Here is a 22140-nt window from a genome sequence, read left to right on the forward strand (position 1 = left end):
CTTTACTTTTATGAAATAAAATACGTGGGAAATAGAGACCCCAATGTTGTTATAAAAAGTTTGTATATTTATCATTTTACGTCAACTAACAGGCCAAGTGTAAAATTGTTTATGTATCATTTTGCGTTGATTGATAAGCCACGTGTAAAGTTGTTTATTATTATGTTTATGGATTTAAGATTGAGTAGAATCCGGAGTAGTACTATTCTTCTATCTATATAAAGAGATAATCAGTTGTAATATAAGAGAGATAAATAAAATAAGTTTTCTTTCAAACTTGTGAAATTTGTTCTTTCAAAATATTTTGACAAATCAAAAGCAAGGTACTCTTATATCTCTTCTAGTTATATTATGATTCATGCATATTATAATAATGTAACTATTTAATTTTCAATGAAATATATGCATGATATATTAAAAATGATCAGTTAAATTTTGATAAAAAACAATTCCTATTTTAATGTTCTTAAGTGTGGTTTGTTTATTTGTTAATGATCTGAATGTATCTGAACTTATATATTTTACTATTTTTCTTAATATGAAAGAATTTTATTTGACTATTTTTCTAAATTCGCATGAATATTTTTCTTTTTCTTAATATAAAAGAATCTTCTTTGACTATTTTTCTAAATTCGAATGAATATTTTTTTTTATAATTATTATTCTTTTTCTTTGATGTTATTTCTTCTTTGTTTTCAGTGGTATTATTTATCAATCAAACAAATTAAACTTAATTTTAAATTAATTATTATAAATTTAAACTAAACACAAATTAAATTTTTTTTTTTGACTTGGTAACCTTATTTGATGTAGAAAGTAATTAGTTGTTGATATGCTGGTCTTGCTTGAAGCTAAAAGAACTGATAATACCGTAGTACACATGGGCCCGTTTCAACTGTCGATTCCAGTGTCGAAAAAGTGGTGAACTATACAAAGCTAATGAATTTGAGTGCAATTCTGACAATAATTCGGATTGGATTTATTTAATTTTTATTTCTGTACTGATCCTTAGTTAAAAGGCCCATGAGGCCGACGACAAAATTTTTTTAAGGCCGGGCACAGGCTAAGGCTATTGAGGATTGGCGGCCTCTTCGGCTTTATCTTATTGGGTTTTCTATTAAATGCCGCAAAATTTATGTTTCAAATTTATATTGCAATAATTTGACCAAGAGTGGATTGGGATTGCGTCAAAGCTAAGCGCAGTTTTAATCCAACATAATCAATTTTGAGATTAAAAGTGGCTTGTTCTACTTATTGGAGAAAAAGAATCGTCAATAAAATAAGCTTCAATTTGATATAAACCAAGCAATGATTTGGGTTTAAACAGATAATTCAAAAAAAAAAAAAAAAAAGATATACAACTAAACTAAGTGCAGCTCAGCATAGCATTTCTTGTAGAGAATATGCGAAAAACAAGAAGATCATATATCTATGCACATTCATTTGATATAGTTTTTACATAGAAGATTATAAAATCGTGCCTGTTATTGAACAAGCTCTATAATATTCATTATAAATAGTATTTATTATTGGAATTAATGAACACTTTATCTATAAAATATGATTGATGGTCCTATTATCCGATCAGTGGATAGGAGCTTTGCACTCTAATAAACAAGGGGAAGAAGAAGGGCAACACCTCTAGACGACCCATAAATAATTTGAGCTCAACCCACAAAAGATTTTTAATAAGATTTTTCTTATAAATAAAAATCTTCTTAGAATACTAGTATATAATTGTATTATTTTATTGTATGAGTGATATAGTAATTCATTAATAGATATTTTCATTATGATCAAAACGAGAGAGATGAGGGGGGGATATAATCTATTTTAGATGAATTGTGATAAAATCCAAGTATTCATTTTTTTTACTATTGATTCCACGCACATTATCTAACAATTAGACAGGGAAAAATGGTTACATCCATAATTTCCTCAATATCCCAATTCAATGAATTCCAGCAATGAAATAAAAAAGAACAAAACGAGGGTGATAATTAAGCTAAATTAAGAAGGATCAAACCTAGAAGAAAGCAGTGGAATAAAAACCACCAACATGTCAAGATCCAAACTCGAGTTGGTTCCTGGTCGTGGTCAGAGACCACTGTGTTATGCACCATTCATTCTTATTAATCATTCAGCTTGATTATGCTTATTATATTACTGAAAATGGTTGTGGGGGCAACTGGTTCGGTGAATAATCCGGGAACTGGGTTTGTAGCTGAGATAATAAGGCTCGGTTCTCTTGACGAAGAAGAAGTGCTTTTCTTCTCAGCTTCTCGTTCTGCTTTATGATGCTTTGGTTCTTCCTGTAAAGCTTCAGGTTTATTAATTCCATCTTCTTCTTTCTTTGTGCTTCTTTCGATGATCTTCTTCTCCTGTTAAGTTGCATACCTTTCTTGTTATATCATAAATATACAGAGAAATAATAATAGCTCACTTAGAGTTGGTATTTTTCCTCAATACCCCTTAATCCCATAAAGACAGTAAAATATTGGATTAGGGTTGAATTTCTTTTTAAATAAAAATTAGTTCAAATCAATTCAATATAACTCAAAATTAAATTAGATTTTATCCGAATTGATACTAAACTAATTCAAATTGACTCAAATATTTAAAAAATTGTTACTTTAATTTATTTTTGTTAGAAATACATCAAAAAAGTATTGAAGGAAAGTGTCAAAAGAATTTAAATTCTTCTGTATCTCTATTTAGTTATACCAACTTTAATTATTCTTTATTTTTGTCAAAAATTTATCTTATATTTTGGTAGTGAGAGAGAATAAAATTATTTTGGTTCATTTGTAAGAGTGATTTATTAATAATAGTTCAGAATAATTTGAGGAAAAAAATAATAAAACTTCGAAAATATTGTAGTTTTGGTCAATTTGGGTCGTTTGAAGTTCACCCCAACATAATTTTAACCAAATTAAAATTCAGAGATTTTAATACGATTTTAAAAATCGAGTTATGGTTAACTGTGTTTAACCCAAGACACAAATTTATTGGACATGAAAATGATAAGACGACACAAATTGTCAGATTAGCTATATCTAGGGAGGGTTACGAAGAAACAAGCTGACCTGTTTAGGCGGCAAACTCGAAGGTTGCGTCGCTTGGATGATGGCGGTGCATAGCGAGAAGTAAATAACGTTGAAGTAATGGTGTATGATGAACTCAAGTTTGCAGAGTTCATGCACATTTTGTATCCTCGAAGATGAGCAAGCTAATTTTGTAAATGCCTTTTGTTGAAGAAGAGGAAGAGAACTTGAAAGAAGGAGAATTACAGAGGATGAACTTCTTGGAGTCGCATTTATAGAGATATTAGACAAGACAGATAAGTAGATAATATATGTGAATGGATTATTATATAGAAGGAAAGAGAGATATTGTTCATGAAATCTGATATAAGAGAGAGAGAGAGAGAGAGAAAGAGACTTTTCATGGTGACGGTGGCAAGAGGGAACAACAGTAAGTTAAAAGGAAACGGGGTTCGTTCTCTTCTAAATTTCTTTGGTCTATTTGATTACTTTTTCAACTTGCCATACGACTAACCGATGCAACACATAAAAAGGCGGATTGGAGTTTAGCAATTTTTTTGCACAAATAACATTTGTGTTAATTTGAATGGTTGACCTTTTATAACCTAAATATATCTTATATTATATATAAGTATCGTGTTATATTTGAATTGTGTTATTTTTGTATTAGAATAGGTTAGAGTCCATTAATTTGAGTATTATGTAATTATAAATCATATAAAATATGTTTTTTCAATCAAAATTGATCGAATAGATTGTATAACCCCTAATTTATTTCTAATACGGATTAAACATTTTATGATAATCTATTCAGGAAAAGATTTATATCATGATTGAATATTGTAACTGAAACAATATGTCTTTAATAAGATCCAATACAGATATGACTCTTTAACACGAAAATGATTATCACTATCCCTTACCCCAACCAAAACGCAACTTCATTCTTCATTACTTTATGAAATTCGTCCCCTTGAGTTCAAGATCTAGCTAATTTCGTTACATTGCCAATCCCAAAACGGAACGGAACATACGTTTCCATGTGCTTTGTCAAAACAATGATGAACAATTATTATGGTTAAAAATAGAACAAATGAGTCTTCAACGTCAAGAAAAGCAAAATCCAAGCGTCCACACAGTAAAAATTTGACTTGTGATGCGGATTCAAGTTACAACATAAATTTAAATGTAGAGATTTAGTCTAATGCAGACTCGAAAAAGTATACAACATACTGATTTGCTTTTGGAATTAACGTGGCAGATTTGTTTGACAATAACAGACACCAAAAAGTCCAAATTGAAAGTCCAGGTTCATCCGCCCACAATTTTGGGTGGGGATTGATCTTATCCGGGTTTAATCTAAATAAATACCAATTTAAATTCGATTTGAATTAATAATACCAAGTTTGAAATCATATTTGACTAGGAAGCAATATCATTAAAAAAAAAAAATCATTACAAAAATTATAAAAAAAAAAAAATTTCTAATAAAACTAGTTCGAATATAGTGATTTTAACAAGACAAGAGTCTTCGAATTTAATTAAATTTGAACTAAAATTTTTTTAATTTAAACTCAATTTATCCAATCTAAACAACAATTTAAATAGCTCGAATCAAAACTATCCCTAGTCAAGGATCAATTAAGTGAAAGTTTAAGCTTATCAACTAACGTGCAGCGAAAAAAATTAGATTCATGAGGCTAATCACAACATCCTAAGTTATTTCAAATCCTTTCATAAGTTGTTAGCGCAAAACATGCATCAACCAAAAGAAAAGGAATATTGGGCAGTCAGTTTGAATAGAGATTTGTAAATGGCATATGGTCAAAGACTCGAAAGGGTTTATCTTTTGCAAAACAGCCTCACACACAGGTTCTGCTTCAAAATCAAATATAAAACTAAGTATTATTTGCATCTTAGGTTTCTTCAATTTCAAACAGTGTAAACCCAAAACTCTATTTTCTTCCCCTCATTATGGTTCATCATTTCCATTTACATCGACGCCTTCACGATTATTAATATTTTTCTCGTTTAAGTGCTGACTAGATAGCACACTTTTGGAGGAGCAGAAGTAGAGCTGGCTATGACCTGAGCCTAACTCTAACATGGGTTGGTTCAAATTCTAACTTAAATATTAAATAATTAATTTAAATTCAAACTATCACTAAAACAAATAGTATTATCTATAATTAATTTAAATTCAAATTCGTTTCAAAGATGGTATCACTAAAACAAATAGTATTATCTATAAGTTAATAATATTATCATCAGAATCAGAATAAATAGAATAAATAGCTTTGTTAAAATGAGGTTCAAGTCTAACAGCCCTACGCAGAAGAAGCCAAGATGAAACTCCGAGTGAGATTGGTGGGAAAGGTAAAGGGGCAGTGGGATTTGAGGGAGTAGTCAATGTGATTAGGTTATTGTTTTGGGTGGCCCTTTTCTACATGTAATTGAGTACTAAAGCCATGCTCATTTATTTAGAAAATGAAAACCAATTTGGCCTCTTCTTCTTCTTCATCATCATCATCATCACATTCTCTTGCCCACGAGACATTATCATGATGATGAATCTAGTGGCTGTTTATTAGGTCCAATTCCATCCATGTTCAATATGACAAATACCACTAGACTGTAAACTTATACTGATGAATACTGTATAATAAAAATATTTAATATATATAATTTTAATTATATCATATTGATATCACTGATCCGATTAGCCGATCAAACCATAGACTAGCCCTTCAACTGGGTGAAGACAAGATTTGGCTAAAAACATTGGCTGTTAAGGGTTTGGTTAAACACAAATACATAGCACATATATAATGTATCACACACACATGCATATATATATATATACAACTCACATTATTGCATTCTGGACAGAAATGGTGGAGGTATTTGATTAGAAGTAGGAATTGGGGTGAGTAGCCCTTACTCATTTCTTGTCTTAACTACAGCCATTATATGCATCTACCTTATGGGATCAAGTGTAGCTAGTCAAAAATGAAATCAAACTCTATCCTCTTCATTCTAAATTCTTATTGCTCTATATTTGGATTCTTCAGCTGGGCATATCTGGACCTCCATCATTATATTTGGCACTGTGTTTTTTTTTTTTTCTTTTAACTCGAAACCCTTCGGCGGAGCCCGGCCATTAAACTGATAAACCTCAAAGGGCTAGCTAACAACTTACCATCAAGGTTTTTTACTTCAATACAAACATATAAAAGTACTAATATGTGCACTGAGGTCTATTTAAATGGGTGTAAAGTTGAATCTAGGTTTTCAAATTTCACACTTTAACCAATTGTTGTATAATTGGTCTTATTAAAAAAATTTTTAAAAAGATATTTATTTCTTAAATCACAGACATGAAAAACAGATGATGATTGTTTAGAAGAATGTATAAAATCAAGAGTAAGAGAGACCTTGCACCTTTGATGAAGGAAAAAAAGCACCATTGGTGATGATGATGACGACTATCCCACCACCTCTACCATCAATCATGGGTCTCATCCAGTCCAGTTCGGATCTATCACTGCCATACTATGATAATATTTGACCTAAATATCCAGAGACAGAAGCACATACCCTAACTATACGGGGGTACCACATTGAGTTTCTATTACGGAAATTCAGAGTTCAAAACTTTCACATCTCAAGTAAACCTTAACACCTGAAGTTTTTATACACCAGCAAGGTGCCCTCGGCATTACAACGGGAATTGAAAAACTTTAATGTACAATGATATCCTTAATGCCAAAAAAAGGAAATAGTGGACAATGTTGGCTGCCTGCCATGTCAATTCAAATTATACATGATAAAAAGTATCTGCATGCTATTTAAAATTTTAAAGGAGGCTTAATGTCATTTTAAGGGGTTTATGAATTTTTAGACAGGGATCCTCAAAGATTTACGTATATAATATAGCCGGACCTGGGCCACACCACTTGGGGCCCAGGTTTGTTTACATCCTAGTAAAGGAAGAAACTATTTACATGAAGAAAAACTACCATCAACTGAGAGTTCCTTTTTTCTTTTTAATCCAACAAAAATCATCTGTAAAAATGAAAATCTAGTAGACTGACACCAATAACATCTACAGACCACATATTTTTCATGTGACTTATACAACTGAAATTCCAATAACATAATGGTATTGAACTATCAAGGATGCAATCCTACCATTTTCATTATCAAACTTTACTCGTTAATTCAAAGTAAATAAGCAAAGGTTATGGTCCAAAAACCATTAGTGTATAGGGGTCCTCACTCGAATAAAATCACAGCCAAAAGCACTCATGCTTGGGCTTAGCCAGCAAGTGGATTAGCATGCATGGTCACACGGTTAAGTCTGATCTCTGCATGCGGTTGGTCCCCTGGTCCTGTTTGTGTCTGCAAAACAAAAATCAGTCAATAAAGTCGGATAGACAAATATTAATAATCACAATAACATGGATTCAACAATGAACTTCAAGCAAGTTTATCTGTTGACAACTGAGTGGACAAGGTTCACAAAAACAAAAGAATCAGATCATGCCTCAGAGTTAGAAACCATCAATGCCTAGGAAATTATTAATGTATAGCTTAATACAACAATTATTTCCCCAAAAATGGATTATAAAATAGTTTATGTCCTTCAAGTACAAAGTACCTTTTCTATGAGGTCAAGGACTTCAAAACCATGGATCACTTTGCCAAACACAGTGTACAATCCATTAAGATGCAGTTGCTTTGCATAAGTTATAAAGAATTGGCTTCCATTAGTATTAGGCCCACTATTGGCCATTGCCAATATCCCCCTTGCATTGTGCCAAAAAAAAGAAGTAGAATGATTAAACTATGTGTAATGCAAAATTATGCAATTGTTGAGGCTCAATAAACATACTCACAATTTAAAGATGTTTGAGACCTTTTGCAGTCAAAAGAATCAATCATAATTATGCCGATGTGGTTAGACCTTGATGGACCTATTTTGAGATGCAATTTACCAGAAGCAAAAAACAAGGGGGAAAGCAGAACAAAAAGTCCAATCAATAAAGCACTGCATAGCTATTATAGTCATTTACAAACAGACACTGAAAATGTACTCCTCCAGGCATATTATCATTCCTAGAGACTGACTACAAATACAAAAACAGGAAGTAAAATTCCAAAAATAATAACAATAACCATAACAATAACACATTTAACAATTTTTATAGAGATTTCCGGATTAGCCAGAGAAACGAAACTTTAGCAAACTTTTTTGACTGTAAAATGAAATGATATACCTTGAGAGACTCTAATCTCATCATTGAACTTCTTCCCCTATATACTAGCACCACCTTTCCCTGTTCCTGTTGGGTCCCCACCTTGAATCATAAAACCTTTGATGTTCCGGTGAAATATTGTCCCATCATAGTAACCACCGGCACACAGTGCCAAAAAATTCTGTGACCAGTTACACACGTGAGAATATTGAACATATTATATACTAAGAATAATATTAGATGTAAAAACAAATATTACCAGATTATTCATACAAAGAACAAACTGACCTGAAAACATGTGATTGAGTGATTTTTAAGTGAGAGAAAGAGCAAAAAATCACATCCCCAATCACATATTACTATGTCAAATTGTATGAATAAGTTAACAATATTTGTTTGTGCCACTTAGTTTTATTCATTTACTAGTTAAGGACTCAGACAGCACATACATGCACAATGTCGCACACCAAAGTACTTCCATAGCAGTAAACCCTAATTGACACTGAAATAACTATTATTTAGGAGAGAAACATTACAATGAAAACAGATCAGAAATAGCTATTTATTACTGAATCCCTTAATGCATTCTAATAAGATTCTGTTAGGTTGTAAAACCTAACGATGTGACCAGAAGCATTTGCTATTACGTAAGTTAAAACCGTTATGTATACCAAGTTCAAGTCATTCTGCAACAATGAGTTACTTGTGTATTTAAATTGAAACATAGAGAAAACTGAGTGACCTCTGCCGTTTTGAGGACCTCGTCGCAAGCAATCTCGCACTTGATGTCGCCAAGATTTGTGTGTAGAGTTACTGACTACAAGAAACGAATATCTATTAACTAACCTGCAAGAACCAACTTAAGATATTTCATGACATTGCGCAAAGAAAACTCACCAGCTGTGGAACGTCCAATGGATGCTCTCAACTTCGGTAGACTCCAGAATCGGTCGAGACGAGCCTGTTCATATACATTTTTTTCATATATATAAAGGACGGGGGGAACGGCGTCGTTCTCAATCGGTTTTTAAAATTTTTCTGCCCGATGTTAAAGGTAAAACGTTGTCGTTGAGTACACTTTCAAATATATAAAGAAACCAATATGATAGTGGGGCAGTTCCAACTTCCAGCCAGGGCTGGACAAGAGCTGTGCCTGCTCAGGCCTGAAGCCGATTTGATTTGAATTTGTAGAGTTCAAACTGGAGGTAAGGTTAGAAAAACAGAATATTATGAATCACAAGGAGATGATAAAATTTTTCGATCAAGGGAAGTAGTGTAGTTACAAGATAAATTGCTGTACACATATTTGAGTATCTATCTCATTTCCTCTCCCAGTAATTGATGTTTCTGAAACAGGAACATCTAAAGAAGTATCCAAAGGAAGCTTCTATATTAAGAGTGGCTGCTGAAGGAAATTGGATTCATCTGACCCAATTCAATTTTCTCTTTTACTAATTTCCATTTGTCCAAGTAACTATTGTTTGACCCCTAACTGGGTGAGAAAGAGATTCAGTTGTTAGAAGGAAAGTAATATCATGAATAAAGCATTTTACAGAGATTCAGTAATTGATGTATACTATTTGTCCAAAGCTTGGTCATGTTTGTTTGCAGTGGGATCCTGATAGACTCCATTGCAGACGCAACAAAGCGGGCCTCACCATTCACCTTTAATCTTCAATATATCACATAGGGGGCAGTCTACAGTCCAAAATTACTAATTTGCCTCGTAGGCATCGGAGAGAAAGAGAAATAGAAAAGGAAACAGTCACACTGCCATGCTTTCAGTGACAATATTGATGTAATCGACAGAGGAAAAACAATACAAAACTGCGACTACATACATTCTCCATTAATGGCAACTTGTTTTTCATTGAAAAGTTAGATTGCTCATGAAATATCAGTTTCACACTGTATATTTTTCTTGGACTTGGATTTGACTATGTGATTATCATTAATACATCAGTTACTAAAAAAATTGGATACTGAAGGGTTAGTTAACTTTAGCTTGTTATAATTCGATTAAGTAATTTATAGGGTTTTAACAGTTAACATCTCATCATCTAATTGGATAAATTTCACAAGAATTAACCAGAAATTTCAGAAGCTGGAATAACAAGTTTAGTTTCATGGAAAACTCAAACATAATCCTTATTTGTAATTATATGCAAAGGCAAGCAAATGCTCTACAATGGTGCCTTTCAACCTCCAAACTCTTATATCCTTTCAAATAGAATGACTCACCGCTTATTGCAGTAGGGAAAACATAGCAAGTCTTATAAATGAACAAGACAATTATACCCAATTATAAAAAAAATTTAAAAATACAAAATAAAAACTGCAATCGTTTACATAGTAATACTATATGTACAAATGGAAGTATATAACAAATACAAACAAACTAACATGACATCATGTAATTGAATTATCTAATTATTTATTTTATTTTTAATTCGAAATCACTCAATCATATAATGACAGTCAATTTATTTATCTCCGTTAATACCCAATTGTTTGTACATAAAACATTATTGCTGTCTATGTTATCCATCCTCAAGGATCCCTCTGTGCACATGCAAGCATGATGTGCTGCAGTATTTGTAATTATACCTGTGAAAAGGAACTTTACCAGCTAATGATGCACCACAACATGAACAGTTAATGTTCATTGCTAGCCCTGTTTTGGTCTGTGAAGTGCTCACTCCAGTGGTGGTTAAGTTATTGCCCTGAGTACCGAGGGCAGCAGCTGGTGCCATTCTCCTCTCAGCAGCAGCTGCTCTTTTTTCTCTCTCAGCAGCCTGTTGTCTTTTCAGTTCCTCCTGGTTTTTTGATTAATAAATGTACAATACATAAAATACTGACCAAGTGTAACAGAAACAGAGTATATAATAGCAAAAACCAGCAACATCTAAAATATTACAATAAAACAAAAATTAAGTTAGCAAACTATGTGAAGTTGTAGCCATCATGGCACCATCACGGAAAAAAAAATTAATCTAACCTCTTTAGAGATTTGTGACACCCCAGATTGAGACTGTCCTTTTATAACTGCAGATGGTGTTGAGCTGTTATCTACAACTGCTGTGGAATTCTGGGACAGTGCAGCCTCAGCCTATGTAATCCCATACAAAGTTGAAATCAGAACAGTAGTGAAGGGTACAAATGGAAAATATGCACAATGGACAATATAAAAATTACCACCAGAAATACTGGTAATAAGTATTAAATAGGAATTAATCATACTGAAGTAAAAATTCAATTGCATAGAGCCAAGAGTGCAGATGTTGTGGGACTTTACTAGATAACAGAATTAGGGCTGAAGAATGTACCTGTGCCTTCTTTTCTCTTTCTCTACGCAATTTTTTTAATTCTTTAGCTCTTGCTTTGCGCTTGGCATCTTTCTCTGCCTGAACAACCAGAGAGAATGGTAGACCATCAGCAAATCTTCAAAATACAAACTCATAGTAGTCAACAATAAGCCTTCTATTTTCTCGCTTCACAATAATCTCAATAATTCATTTTAGAAGAGCCAGTGAAAGATCAACCAACTAAAACTATCAGCCACTCAAGCATAATAGATGCATCAAGAGCACAGGCAGGGGAGAAAAAACTTTTGATAATAGAAAAGAAACAAAAAAGCACCTGTTTAGCAGCTTGAGATTCCTCCATTTCTTTTGTTAATGCACTAGGTACTTTAGCCGCATGCCAATCCCATTTATTAAGGTTTGAGGCCATAAACCGTCTAAAAGCATTCCTAACTTCCTTATCATCAGCCAGCATATATGGAGTGCGTCCCCTTTCATCTTTGATGCAAGGATCCAAACCCTGTTCTAGGAGTTCCAAAACCTTCTGAACATTGCCAGACTCTGCTGCTTCATGTAAAGCTGTTGATTTGCCAATGACTTCATTTTCACTCTCACTTGACATACACTGTTCACCAGGTTTTTTGCAACTCAAAGCGTCAGAAGTTTTCTTAAAGTCCAAGTTGTCCTCCAAGTCCTCTTTGTTGGAGCTTGGGACATTGTTGCTAGTAATGGAGTCAGCACTTAAATTTAATTCCTGATTAGAGCATGATGAAATGTCTTTTTCATCCGCTTCATATGCAACTTGTGCCAATTGCTTATATATACGCTGTGTTTCCTTGAAAGTAGGCCTCCGCACAGTCAATGGAATATTTTGAATAGCACACCTCTGATGGCTAAAATAGGGTTTATCTCCATTAAAAAGTAGTTGATGATTTGTTGAAGGAGCATAAACAAACACACAAACAGATGCATCAAAATAACGCTTCCAAGATGTAAGAAGTTCTTGTATGTCCTAAAAAATTAATGAGAAAATGTTCAGTAACTTTTGAGAATCAATTTTAACAAAACATAAGGATCAATCTATTTCTTTTTTTGGCACAACAGAAAATACATGGCACAAGTCTTGCACTATTTTTTTCCTAAAAGCACTTAAAATTTGGAAGGACAATCACATTAAAATGTATCATAATTTGCATGGTTGAAAGTGTAAATTCAGTGATTTCATAAGCTAAACTTAAAACGGAAGGTATATGACTATGACATAGGGTGTGATACCTTCTTTAAAGCAAGTTCATTATGTCGTCGAAGAGAAGCTCCAGCAGAATGTGCATGCCTGCCAGTTCTATCTTTTGATGACTGTTTATTACCAGCCTTGGCCCTCACAACGTATCTACATGGAAAGAAAAGGTATTCAAGCATAACTCAAAGCAGGAAAAAAGAAAAAACCCACATATCTAATAAAGCATAAAGCAGAAAAGTTAGACAAAATGATTTAAATCAAAAATCTAGATTGTCATTTTCTAGCAGAAATAGAATGCTCAAGCTGTAGACTTAAATGTACCAACCTGTGGAATGTTTTGTGAGTCACAACCAAGTTACCATCAAATATGCTGCCAGCAAAATGCCCACCTCTTGCAAGTAACACAACCCTAAACTGAGTACTATCTCTTGGCTCACCAGCCAAAATCTTCAATCTCTCAATCACTGCACTCTCTCCCAATCGCCCATCATTACTGATCAAAATTGCTTTATCATTCTCACATGAAATACTTTCAGACTCATTCAATAGCAAACATTTCCAAATGGAAACTCTCTCTCCGGTCTTAAGAAGGATAAACAATTTCTTCCGAACACTTCCAACCAATTCCCCATGTGAATCATTGCTGTGGTCGGGTACCTTATCAGTTTCATCTTCAGATCCTGATATGCTAGATATATCATAGTCTTTAAGAGAATCAAATGTCAGTTCGTCAAAATCTTCCTCTTTCACAATATCCTTATCAGCAAGCACTAGCTTTACCTATAATGGCATAAAATCAATTAAGGTGCAGAACATATTGCAGGAGACAACAAAGATAACTATTTATTTTCTTTATAAATGTTTTCGATAGAATTATACATCATATAACACAACTTTTCTAACTTTTTTCGCATTGAAACTTCTGATTAATTAGATATCACAAAAAAAAAAAGAATTAAATAAGGAATTATTCGTTTCTACGACAATATCTTATGAATTTATAAATCGCAACCTTGAATCTTGAAATAATACAGAAATAAAAAGAAGACGAAATTTACATTGAAACGATGAACATCGGATTTGAAGTGCTGACGCTGGTCCTGAAGAGACTCGAATTCGGTCTTACAAGTATTACATGTCCATCTGCTTAAACCGACACCGTATTTGAATTTTTCATCTTCAACGCAACCATTGGTGTCGTCAATGGTCTTGCAAGAGGAATTCTCGGCGCTGACTTCGTACTGGGACGATAAAGTTGCAGAGAGAGATAGTAAACGACAAGAATCGAAGAAGTCCGGTGAGAGGTCGAAGATTGAACGGTGTCGTTTGTCTTGTGGAGTGGTGCTTGTCTTTAAGGTGGCGCTGACGAGGGATTCGGTCGACATACTCGCGACCTCCAACTACATTTCATGTTTCGCTTTGGTGATAATTATCAATGTAAGTATCACCGGATGGAGTTCCGCATACACGACGTCGTTTGAAAAATAGGGTACAATATTTTCGTCCGGATAACTTTTGATGTGCTGAAGTGTGTTTTTTAGACTAATCTTTTATCGTTTGGTTACAATTTTAGTCTGACACAGGGGAGGAAAATTTTATTCAAGAAACAAAAGGTTGATAGTGGATTCATTGATAAATACAATCAAAATGACTTGTTATCTTACGAACTAATAAATACAAATAAAATAAAACTATTTTTATCAAGATGTAATAATTAGGTTGATTTGATTTTTTTTAAAATTAATTAAAGTCATTGAACTAGATCAATCAAATAACGAATTGAACAAATCATATCAAATTATGGGTCTTGGGGGAGATGGGGGTGTTGGTGGATAAACAAGGTGGTGACAACATATTAAAATAGAGTAAGGATGGTGGTGGGAGTGGCATAATCACAAGATGCCAACCACGGTGCTCTTAGTGTGGGGTAAGGGTGGCGCAACCAAGGAAGAGGGTTGCTTGGTGAGGGAGGACTACTTCTGGATCATGTTAATATCATCAATTTGATTGATTAATTAAACCAGTCCAAACTAAACTTTTGACTTGATTTGAATTATAAAACATTGGTATCAGGCTAAAGCCCGAATCAAATAGACAGCTAAAGAGACTTAGAAGTGGAGACAAAGGGTACATGTTTTACTTAAATAAATAGACTTTCATGTCCAGTTGCGATAGTGGAAGTCAGATGGGCGATAATGCAACCCACTGGCATGTGCATCCAATCCAGATAAACTTGAAATACACGTGCATTAACAAGGATGAATCGTGGATATTGCTGTGTCATAATGATCCACCCCAACCTCACGTTGTCATAAAAATATTGCTGTGTCGAACTTAACACAGGACCATTTACAGCCTTGTCATATTATAGTGGCATCGTTAATTATGGCACTCTCGCTGTTTAAATCAGATAAAACTAAGTTAGAGACGTTTATTTGGTTGAGGAAACGCACCTTTGACCTTTTTTTTCTTTTGAAATGGGAACGAGAATCTCTGATAAGAACTGTCAAAATCTTAATAGTTAAAAAAGATATAATAAAAATAAAAATAAATATATTATCAATTTGTTATCTCTTTTATTTGTCTATTGCTTGATATATTTCTCTAAATCCATTCTGATAGATAATAAATATTTTATTATTATTATTTTTTTAAGTAAAAAGGAGAGTGAATATAAAAAATTTTTGCTACAAGAATAAAAAAGAAGGGAAGAGAAAATTTACTATTACATTACAAGAGGACAAGGATTCCTATCTTCCTGTATCAGAGACCCTGCAAGAACATATATTAAGGTGTTTGACACGCAATCCACCAGTTCTCTTACAGAGATTAAGGGGTAAAGATTTTTGCAAGCACACCGCTTTCTATTCAGGAATCAGTAGTGGTTTTAAGGAGGACTACGGAGCTCCGATAGCTAAGCGCCTGTCATCTCCACAAGATCAATCCTTAGCTTTTTGCCTTTTTTAAGTATTAACTAATGCTCGCTCGACTTAATATTAGCTGTCTTACTCGACTTGCTTACTAGCTGCTTTTCTGACTAATATTCCACCAGTTGTCTTGCCACCAGGAAAAAAATTATTGAAAGGCTGAAAATTGAAGTGAAATTACTTTTGCTTCTTTACAGGAATAAACACAAACTACTACACTTCCCGCACAAAATGCAGATGAAGAGTTTCTGGAAAGATCTATATATATTGCAACGCCAAACCAAATAATATGCCTAGCATTGAAAAATAGGGCCACAGGCTTGAGGCTTATGGAGCCCACACAACCACGTGCAGTAACAGTCAAATTCAAAATCCCTCTTAGATCCTCAACGTTCAACGTAAAACCCAATAAATAATAAATTAAAAATAATAAAACCCGAATTCCCAGATAATAATATCTTAAAAAACAAAACATTTTAACAGAAAGCTGCAAAATAATCATCAAGACGACAAGTACAGTTCTCACCCCTCGCAAATCCACTACTTGCTACAGTGCGCCTCATCAAATTCCATAAATTAAAAATTTCCAAAATAAAAAAATAAACCTCTCCGGTCCCTAAAAATAACAACAGTAAAAAATTCAATAAAAATAAATTAACAGATTTGCGTAATTACGATTCAGGACAAAAACACCGAGCAAAGAACAGTCACCACCGTTGCGAAGAAAGCAGGTGCGTTCACGTGAATGGCAGCATTGTCGGCGGTACTATTCTCCGACCCGGCCGGACCTTCAGCTGGCGCTTCCACTGGCGTCTCAGTAGGAGGAGCTGGCGGTGACGCGGCTGACGGTGACGGCCCCTCAACGGAGGCTGGAGCAGGAGTTGGCGATGGTACAGCTGGGGCCGGAGATGGAGACGCCACTGGCTCACCTGCTGGAGCTGGAGACGGTGCCTTTCCAAATAACTCGGTAGGCAAGAGTACATTGTCAACGGTTAGAATAGCCAACGGCGTTGAGTCAAGCACAGTGTCGGCAACTCTTGACGATGCGACTCCAGTGTGCAGAGTTACCTCGTCACCGGCTGTTGTAACCGTCAGATCAAACTTTCCTGGACCTGTAGTGGCCAAGGTCGAGATTGGACTCTTAGTAGTCTTCAAGGTCCCCTTTGGATTGTAGCCAGAGGCCGCATGATACTCCAAGAGAGCAACCATGTCAGCACTACTGAGTTTACTTAGATCAGGAACACCTTCAGCCTTAAACGCCTCATCAGACGGTGCAAACACAGTCAAGCCATCAGCAATATCTGACTCGTAGGTCTTAATCACACCACTAGAAACAAGCAAGCTAGCAAAGGTCTTGCATCCAGCTTTCTCTAGCAAAGCCGTTATGTTAACGTCTGAAGCCGAAGGGGCCGGAGCCGCCAAGATTCCCGGCTGAATTATTGGAGAACTGATCTCAAGCACAGAGATATTATAAGGAATCTGTTTAACGGATTTGCTGTAGGATGAGTCGAGTTTTGAACCGGGAGTAGCCGCACCGAAACCGACCTTGCCACCTTGGAGGTCAGTAATGTTGACAAAACCCGAATTTCCAGGGGCATTTCCGGTAGTTTGGTAGAGAGTGGTAGTGAGTGTTGTTCCCTTAGAGATTTGATGGAGCTTTTGCCCATCGTAGTAGTCGAGTAAAACGTGAAGCCTAAGCTCGTTCTTGATGACAGAGAGAGGGTTTTTGCCTACGAGAGCTGACATAGCGCCATTATTGAGGACAAGAACGGTGATTGTTGTACGGCTGTTGATTTCATCGGCGAGTTTTGTTTGGGTGAGGTAGCTGTTGAACTGTGAGTACTCGGGGTGGTCTTTAAGAATGTCGGTGATGTTGTGGGCTACTACGATAGTGGCTATTACAGAGAGAATAAGAACGGACAAGAGATTTCGCGCAGAGCTCATCGTGTATGCCATGAATCGATCGGCCGAGTGGTGAAAACGCCTGAGGGCTATTTTAATAAGGAATACGGAACAGAATTTTAACTAGAGTTAAGATGTGAGCTAACTATGGTCAGTGGTTGAGTCTGTTGGGACTTTGGGGTTGGGGCCATGTGGGGAGGCAAGGATGCTTCGGTCACAGCTGGAAATGCAGTGGTTCTAGGCTTTTGGTTAAATGACAGAAATGGCCTTGCCTTTTTGTTTTTTGACATAATAGGGCAAATTTGCCTTTGGATGGTAGATTATGTCAGCATGGCTTTGTAACGGCTATAAACCAACGACCTCCTGGTCGTGGTCCGTTCAGTGGAACGTTGGACTTGATCCATAACGGCAACCTATCGAAAGGTCAATAATCTGCGGTAAGTAATGATTCGTATCTAGCATTACCTGGTAATGAGATTTTCGTCCGAATTTAGATAACAGTCTTTGAATGCGGGATCTAACTTCTTCAAAATCCTATTATTATTATTATTATTATCTATAATAAAATCAAATCCCAATAAAAATTAAATAAAATTACGTAATAAATTTTTTAATGTGTAGATGATATATTATTATATAAATAATATTATAAATATTAATTTTTAGATATATAAATAAGTATCGATATGATATATTTTCATATGATTAAATATTATTTTATTTTTTAAAATTATTCAATCACATACATATTAAATGTATATCTATTTGTGTATCGAAAATAGATATATATAATTTTATAAATTTATGATTTTTAAATTAATAATAAAATAATTTTCAATCATATAACTCATAATTTATATATCTAATTATATATTTAAAAATTGTATATATCTACTATTGCTTTAGAGTTTAAATTGAGTCATGCTTGAATAAAATATAATTTAAGATCGATTTAAATTAAAAATTAGTTTGAAATTAATAAATTACAAGTAAAACTCGATTTAAAAATATATTAACTCTCAATTGAAGCAAATTCAATTTAAACCTAAGTGTTTAAATCAACTTAAATTTTATAACTTAAAACAATTGGGATCTTGCTTATTGGAGCTAATTCCATTTTATATGGGCAAATCAAAACCAATTAAGGATTAACCTACACCAACTTACCGGAGCTAAATTTCCGTTACATATGGGCAGATTAAAACCAATTAAGTCGGTGGCCCGCCATGATTAAAAGTGAAAACTGAGTTAAAAATAAAGGAGAAACTAGCTAGTACTACTTCCCACACAAGTTTTGGAGGAATAAAAAAGGGTCAAACGGCTATTTCTCATCCAAGGTTTGATGTTTTCTCAAAAGTCCCTCCTTTAACTATGAAAATATCAAATACCCACCCATGACCGGTTAGATTTAACAAAACCCTAACGCCTAAAAATTTTATCTCTTTTTGCCCCCCTAAACTTTAAAAACTAAAATTTTCCCTCAGCTTAAGTTTTAAAAAAATGGCAGTTTCACCCTAGGGTTTGGTTTTGAAATCTCCGACGACCGTTTCCGCTCTATTGCTGACGACCTCTCCCTCCCGAAGCAGTCTCTCCTTTCGACGAATGTTTTCCTCCCATTTGAAGGTTCGATTGATGTCGGAGATGCCTTAGGAGACGAAGACGAAGTCGTCGTCTTTGTCTGGGAAGATGATCGTCTTCCCAGAAGAAGACCTCTGGGAAGATGACTATCTTCCCAGACGAAGACGACGGCTTTGTCTTCGTCTGGGGAGACGAAGCCGATCGAGCCTCCAAATGGGAGGAAAACATTCACCAGAAGGAGAGGCTGCTTCGGGAGGGAGAGACCGTCGGCAATGGAGCCGAAACGGTCGTCGGAGATTTCAAAATCAAACTCTAGGGTGAAACTGTCATTTTTTTAAAACTTAGGCTGGGGAAAATTTTAGTTTTTAAAGTTTAGGGGGCAAAATTAGATTCTATTTTAGTTTATTTTTAATATTATAGCAAAAATAACAATTTTACTCTTACCACCGTTAGGGTTTTATTAAATCTAACCGGTCATGGGTGGGTGTTTGGTGTTTCTATAGTTAAAGGGTGGAAACTTGAGATAACATCAAACCTTGGGTGGGAAACAGTCGTTCGGCCATAAAAAACTGTGCAAGTGAGCATTAGAATAACCAACTCTCAATTTGCCATCTTCCGTCACAAAACTAGAGAAGACACTGAAGAGGATTGGATTCAATACGCTGATCCCTATTCTCATCGTAAAATTTCACTCTCTTTCTTTGAACACCCCAAAATTAGAACTTAATATTATGAAACTCCTTAAACCCAAGTTCAAACATGTTTATGATATGCTTGTTATGAATTTGATGGAACTAAAATAATAATCGAACTCGAGCTAAATGGGTTTAAATGCACTGTTACCTTAAGACCAATCTTCAGGGGTTCAAAATATTGATGCAGAGCAAAAATTTAAAAAAAAAAAAAATTTAACTTGAGACAATGAGTCTTTATCACTGAGTAAAGAGAAAACAAGAGAAAAGACAATAAATCAACATCTTTCTTTCCTTTTCATATTTTCAGAGGGCCCTTTCAATTTTCAAATGCGATAGAGATAAGTATGTTTAATTCCTTTTGTTCGTCTCATCATTCTTCATGTTATTGTGAATCTCTGCGATACAGAAAAGAGACGAACCACCACCAGCTGTTAATGGCCATCAATGAATTTTCATAAACCTGAAGAAAGATATTCATAGCTTACAATAAATGTAAGAGATTGCTTCTGGTTCTCACGCGAACTCAAATTGTCGGCAACATTATCACATATACATCAAAATATGGAAAATCTATGAGATCGTTTCGGTTGGGATGCCATGTGACTATGTGCCCATTCCAACATCTGAATCCTATGCATGGTCCACCATATTTCCAATTTAAAAATTTTCCCTGTTAAGTAGAGGTGGATCCCATTTGAGTTGTTTGAGTTTGAATCATTATTCGATTTGAATTTAGCTTGCTTCATCGAGGGTTCCTTTTTGTCTCTTCTAATTATTCTTATTTTTTATATTTATTAAAGGATTTTTCTTCTTATTTGATGATTTTTTTCTTTTTAATTGTTTTTGTAGATTTGAATGACTATTCTTTTGCTTCATCTCTATTAATGTTTTTTCTTGTTCAATGACATCTTAAGCGGACTCTTATTTAGATTGGGTTTGATTCGAATCTGCCTCTAAAGGTGAGAATATATGGGGCCTAAAGACTAATTAAAGAATTAACCCATTATTATGGGGGGAAAAACCCAAGTTTTAACTCAAACTCACACTCACAGGAGATGAAAACTTAAACTCCCACCTATGACCAAATTTCTATTAATTTTTTCTGTTAAAAATAAGGGTAAAATAGTTATTTTACTGTTCATATTAAAAAATTATAAAATTTGTTACTTCCCCCCAAGGTTTTAGAAACTAATATTTCACCATCACCTAAAGTTTTCAAACTTTGAAAATTAATATTTTCACCCCTAAACCTAGGGTTTTCATATTTTTCAAATTTAGCCGCCCCCCATAACTTTCAAAAACAATAATTTCACTCTCACTCTTTAATTTCTTCTTTTGACATCGTCTTTGGGCTCCTTCTTTTCCTAGTGCGACGACGGTGATGCAACAAAGAGATATCTCTTCATTGCACTACCCAAAAGATGAAGGACGACAAAGTGTCGCCTTTCGTTTGTTCTTCCAGATTTAAACAACGCTTCGTTATCCAGATTTAGGTTTTGTAGTTGGAGATGAGAAATCAATAGAAAGCGTCGATCGTTGGTGGTGGTTGGAGAATGACGCAAACCTTAGGGGTGAAATCTAAACTTTTTAAACTTGAAAATGAGTTGACGCATTAGTTTTTAAAATCTGAAGAGAGTGAAATGATAAAAATTTTAAATTTTTAAAGTTTATAGATAAAATGACAATTTTGTCTCTGTCTCGTATTGATATGAGTTTGTGATTAGGCTAAAACTTTGGGAAAATGACTATTTCCCACCCAATTTTTAGGCCATTTTCAAATCTGCACCCACAGGAGATGAAAAACCCCTATTCTCACCCATAGACAAACTTCTGTTAATTTTTTCTGTTAAAAGGAGGGGTAAAATAGTTATTTTACTATTTATATTAAAAAGTTATAAAGCTTACTACTTTTTGCCCCCTTAAGGTTTTATAAATTAACATTTTGCCCTTACTTAAAGTTTTTAAACTTTAAAAAGTAACATTTTCGCCCCCAACCTAGGGTTTCCACATTTTTTAAAACTCAGCTGCCATCTATATCTTTCAAAATTAGCAATTTCACCCCCATTCTTCAACTTCATCTTTTGACGTCTTCTCCGACCTCCTCCTTCTCTTGGTGGACGGCGGTGGTGTGATGAAGAGACAAAGATCTCTTCGTCGCACGGTGGTGTGACGAAGAGGTCTCTCTTCATCGCTC

General features: G+C 34.5%; 2 protein-coding genes and 2 long non-coding RNA genes across 9 annotated transcripts; 1 reads left to right on the forward strand and 3 right to left on the reverse strand.

Moving 5' to 3' along the window:
• The first annotated feature begins 252 nt into the window (after window positions 1–252).
• Window positions 253–2000, forward strand: LOC123222321. The gene is made up of 2 exons (XR_006503604.1): window positions 253–323; window positions 814–2000. It is a non-coding gene; the product is annotated as an uncharacterized LOC123222321 (long non-coding RNA).
• On the reverse strand, window positions 1843–3763 carry LOC123222320. The gene is made up of 2 exons (XR_006503603.1): window positions 3087–3763; window positions 1843–2381 (listed from the first exon to the last, which is right to left on the reverse strand). It is a non-coding gene; the product is annotated as an uncharacterized LOC123222320 (long non-coding RNA).
• Window positions 3764–6952: 3189 nt separating this feature from the next.
• LOC123223513 (ankyrin repeat and zinc finger domain-containing protein 1) lies at window positions 6953–14382 on the reverse strand. Of its 6 annotated transcripts, none has more exons than XM_044646676.1 (12): window positions 13903–14382; window positions 13170–13624; window positions 12880–12994; window positions 11942–12616; window positions 11629–11706; window positions 11301–11411; window positions 9586–11118; window positions 9200–9501; window positions 9045–9119; window positions 8324–8483; window positions 7705–8020; window positions 6953–7445 (listed from the first exon to the last, which is right to left on the reverse strand). In XM_044646676.1, the coding sequence occupies exons 1-7, from the start codon at window positions 14227–14229 to the stop codon at window positions 10843–10845; spliced, it is 2037 nt and encodes a 678-aa protein (XP_044502611.1). In that variant the 5' UTR covers window positions 14230–14382; the 3' UTR covers window positions 6953–7445; window positions 7705–8020; window positions 8324–8483; window positions 9045–9119; window positions 9200–9501; window positions 9586–10842. The 6 variants fall into 6 exon arrangements, with proteins under 6 accessions (XP_044502611.1, XP_044502610.1, XP_044502614.1 ...); XM_044646675.1 differs by having other exon boundaries at window positions 7705–7852; window positions 7943–8020; window positions 9200–11118; XM_044646679.1 differs by having other exon boundaries at window positions 9045–9115; window positions 9200–11118.
• Window positions 14383–16212: 1830 nt separating this feature from the next.
• LOC123222613 (fasciclin-like arabinogalactan protein 8) lies at window positions 16213–17759 on the reverse strand. Its single transcript, XM_044645470.1, has one exon. The coding sequence runs from the start codon at window positions 17725–17727 to the stop codon at window positions 16450–16452; it is 1278 nt and encodes a 425-aa protein (XP_044501405.1). The 5' UTR covers window positions 17728–17759; the 3' UTR covers window positions 16213–16449.
• Window positions 17760–22140: the final 4381 nt, after the last annotated feature.

Source organism: Mangifera indica, chromosome 8 (genome assembly GCF_011075055.1).
Source record: "Mangifera indica cultivar Alphonso chromosome 8, CATAS_Mindica_2.1, whole genome shotgun sequence".
NCBI lineage: Eukaryota > Viridiplantae > Streptophyta > Magnoliopsida > Sapindales > Anacardiaceae > Mangifera > Mangifera indica.

What these genes read in the sequence shown, in the direction of transcription:
- LOC123223513 (XM_044646676.1), bottom strand. Translation starts at nt 14,229, where the DNA reads ATGTCGACCGAATCCCTCGTCAGCGCCACCTTAAAGACAAGCACCACT. An exon ending in ATGAACTTGCTTTAAAGAAG is followed by an intron (nt 12,617 to 12,879) that starts GTATCACACCCT and finishes TTAATTTTTTAG; the next exon opens with GACATACAAGAACTTCTTAC. An exon ending in TGTCACAAATCTCTAAAGAG is followed by an intron (nt 11,119 to 11,300) that starts GTTAGATTAATT and finishes TCAAAAAACCAG; the next exon opens with GAGGAACTGAAAAGACAACA.
- LOC123222613 (XM_044645470.1), bottom strand. Translation starts at nt 17,727, where the DNA reads ATGGCATACACGATGAGCTCTGCGCGAAATCTCTTGTCCGTTCTTATT.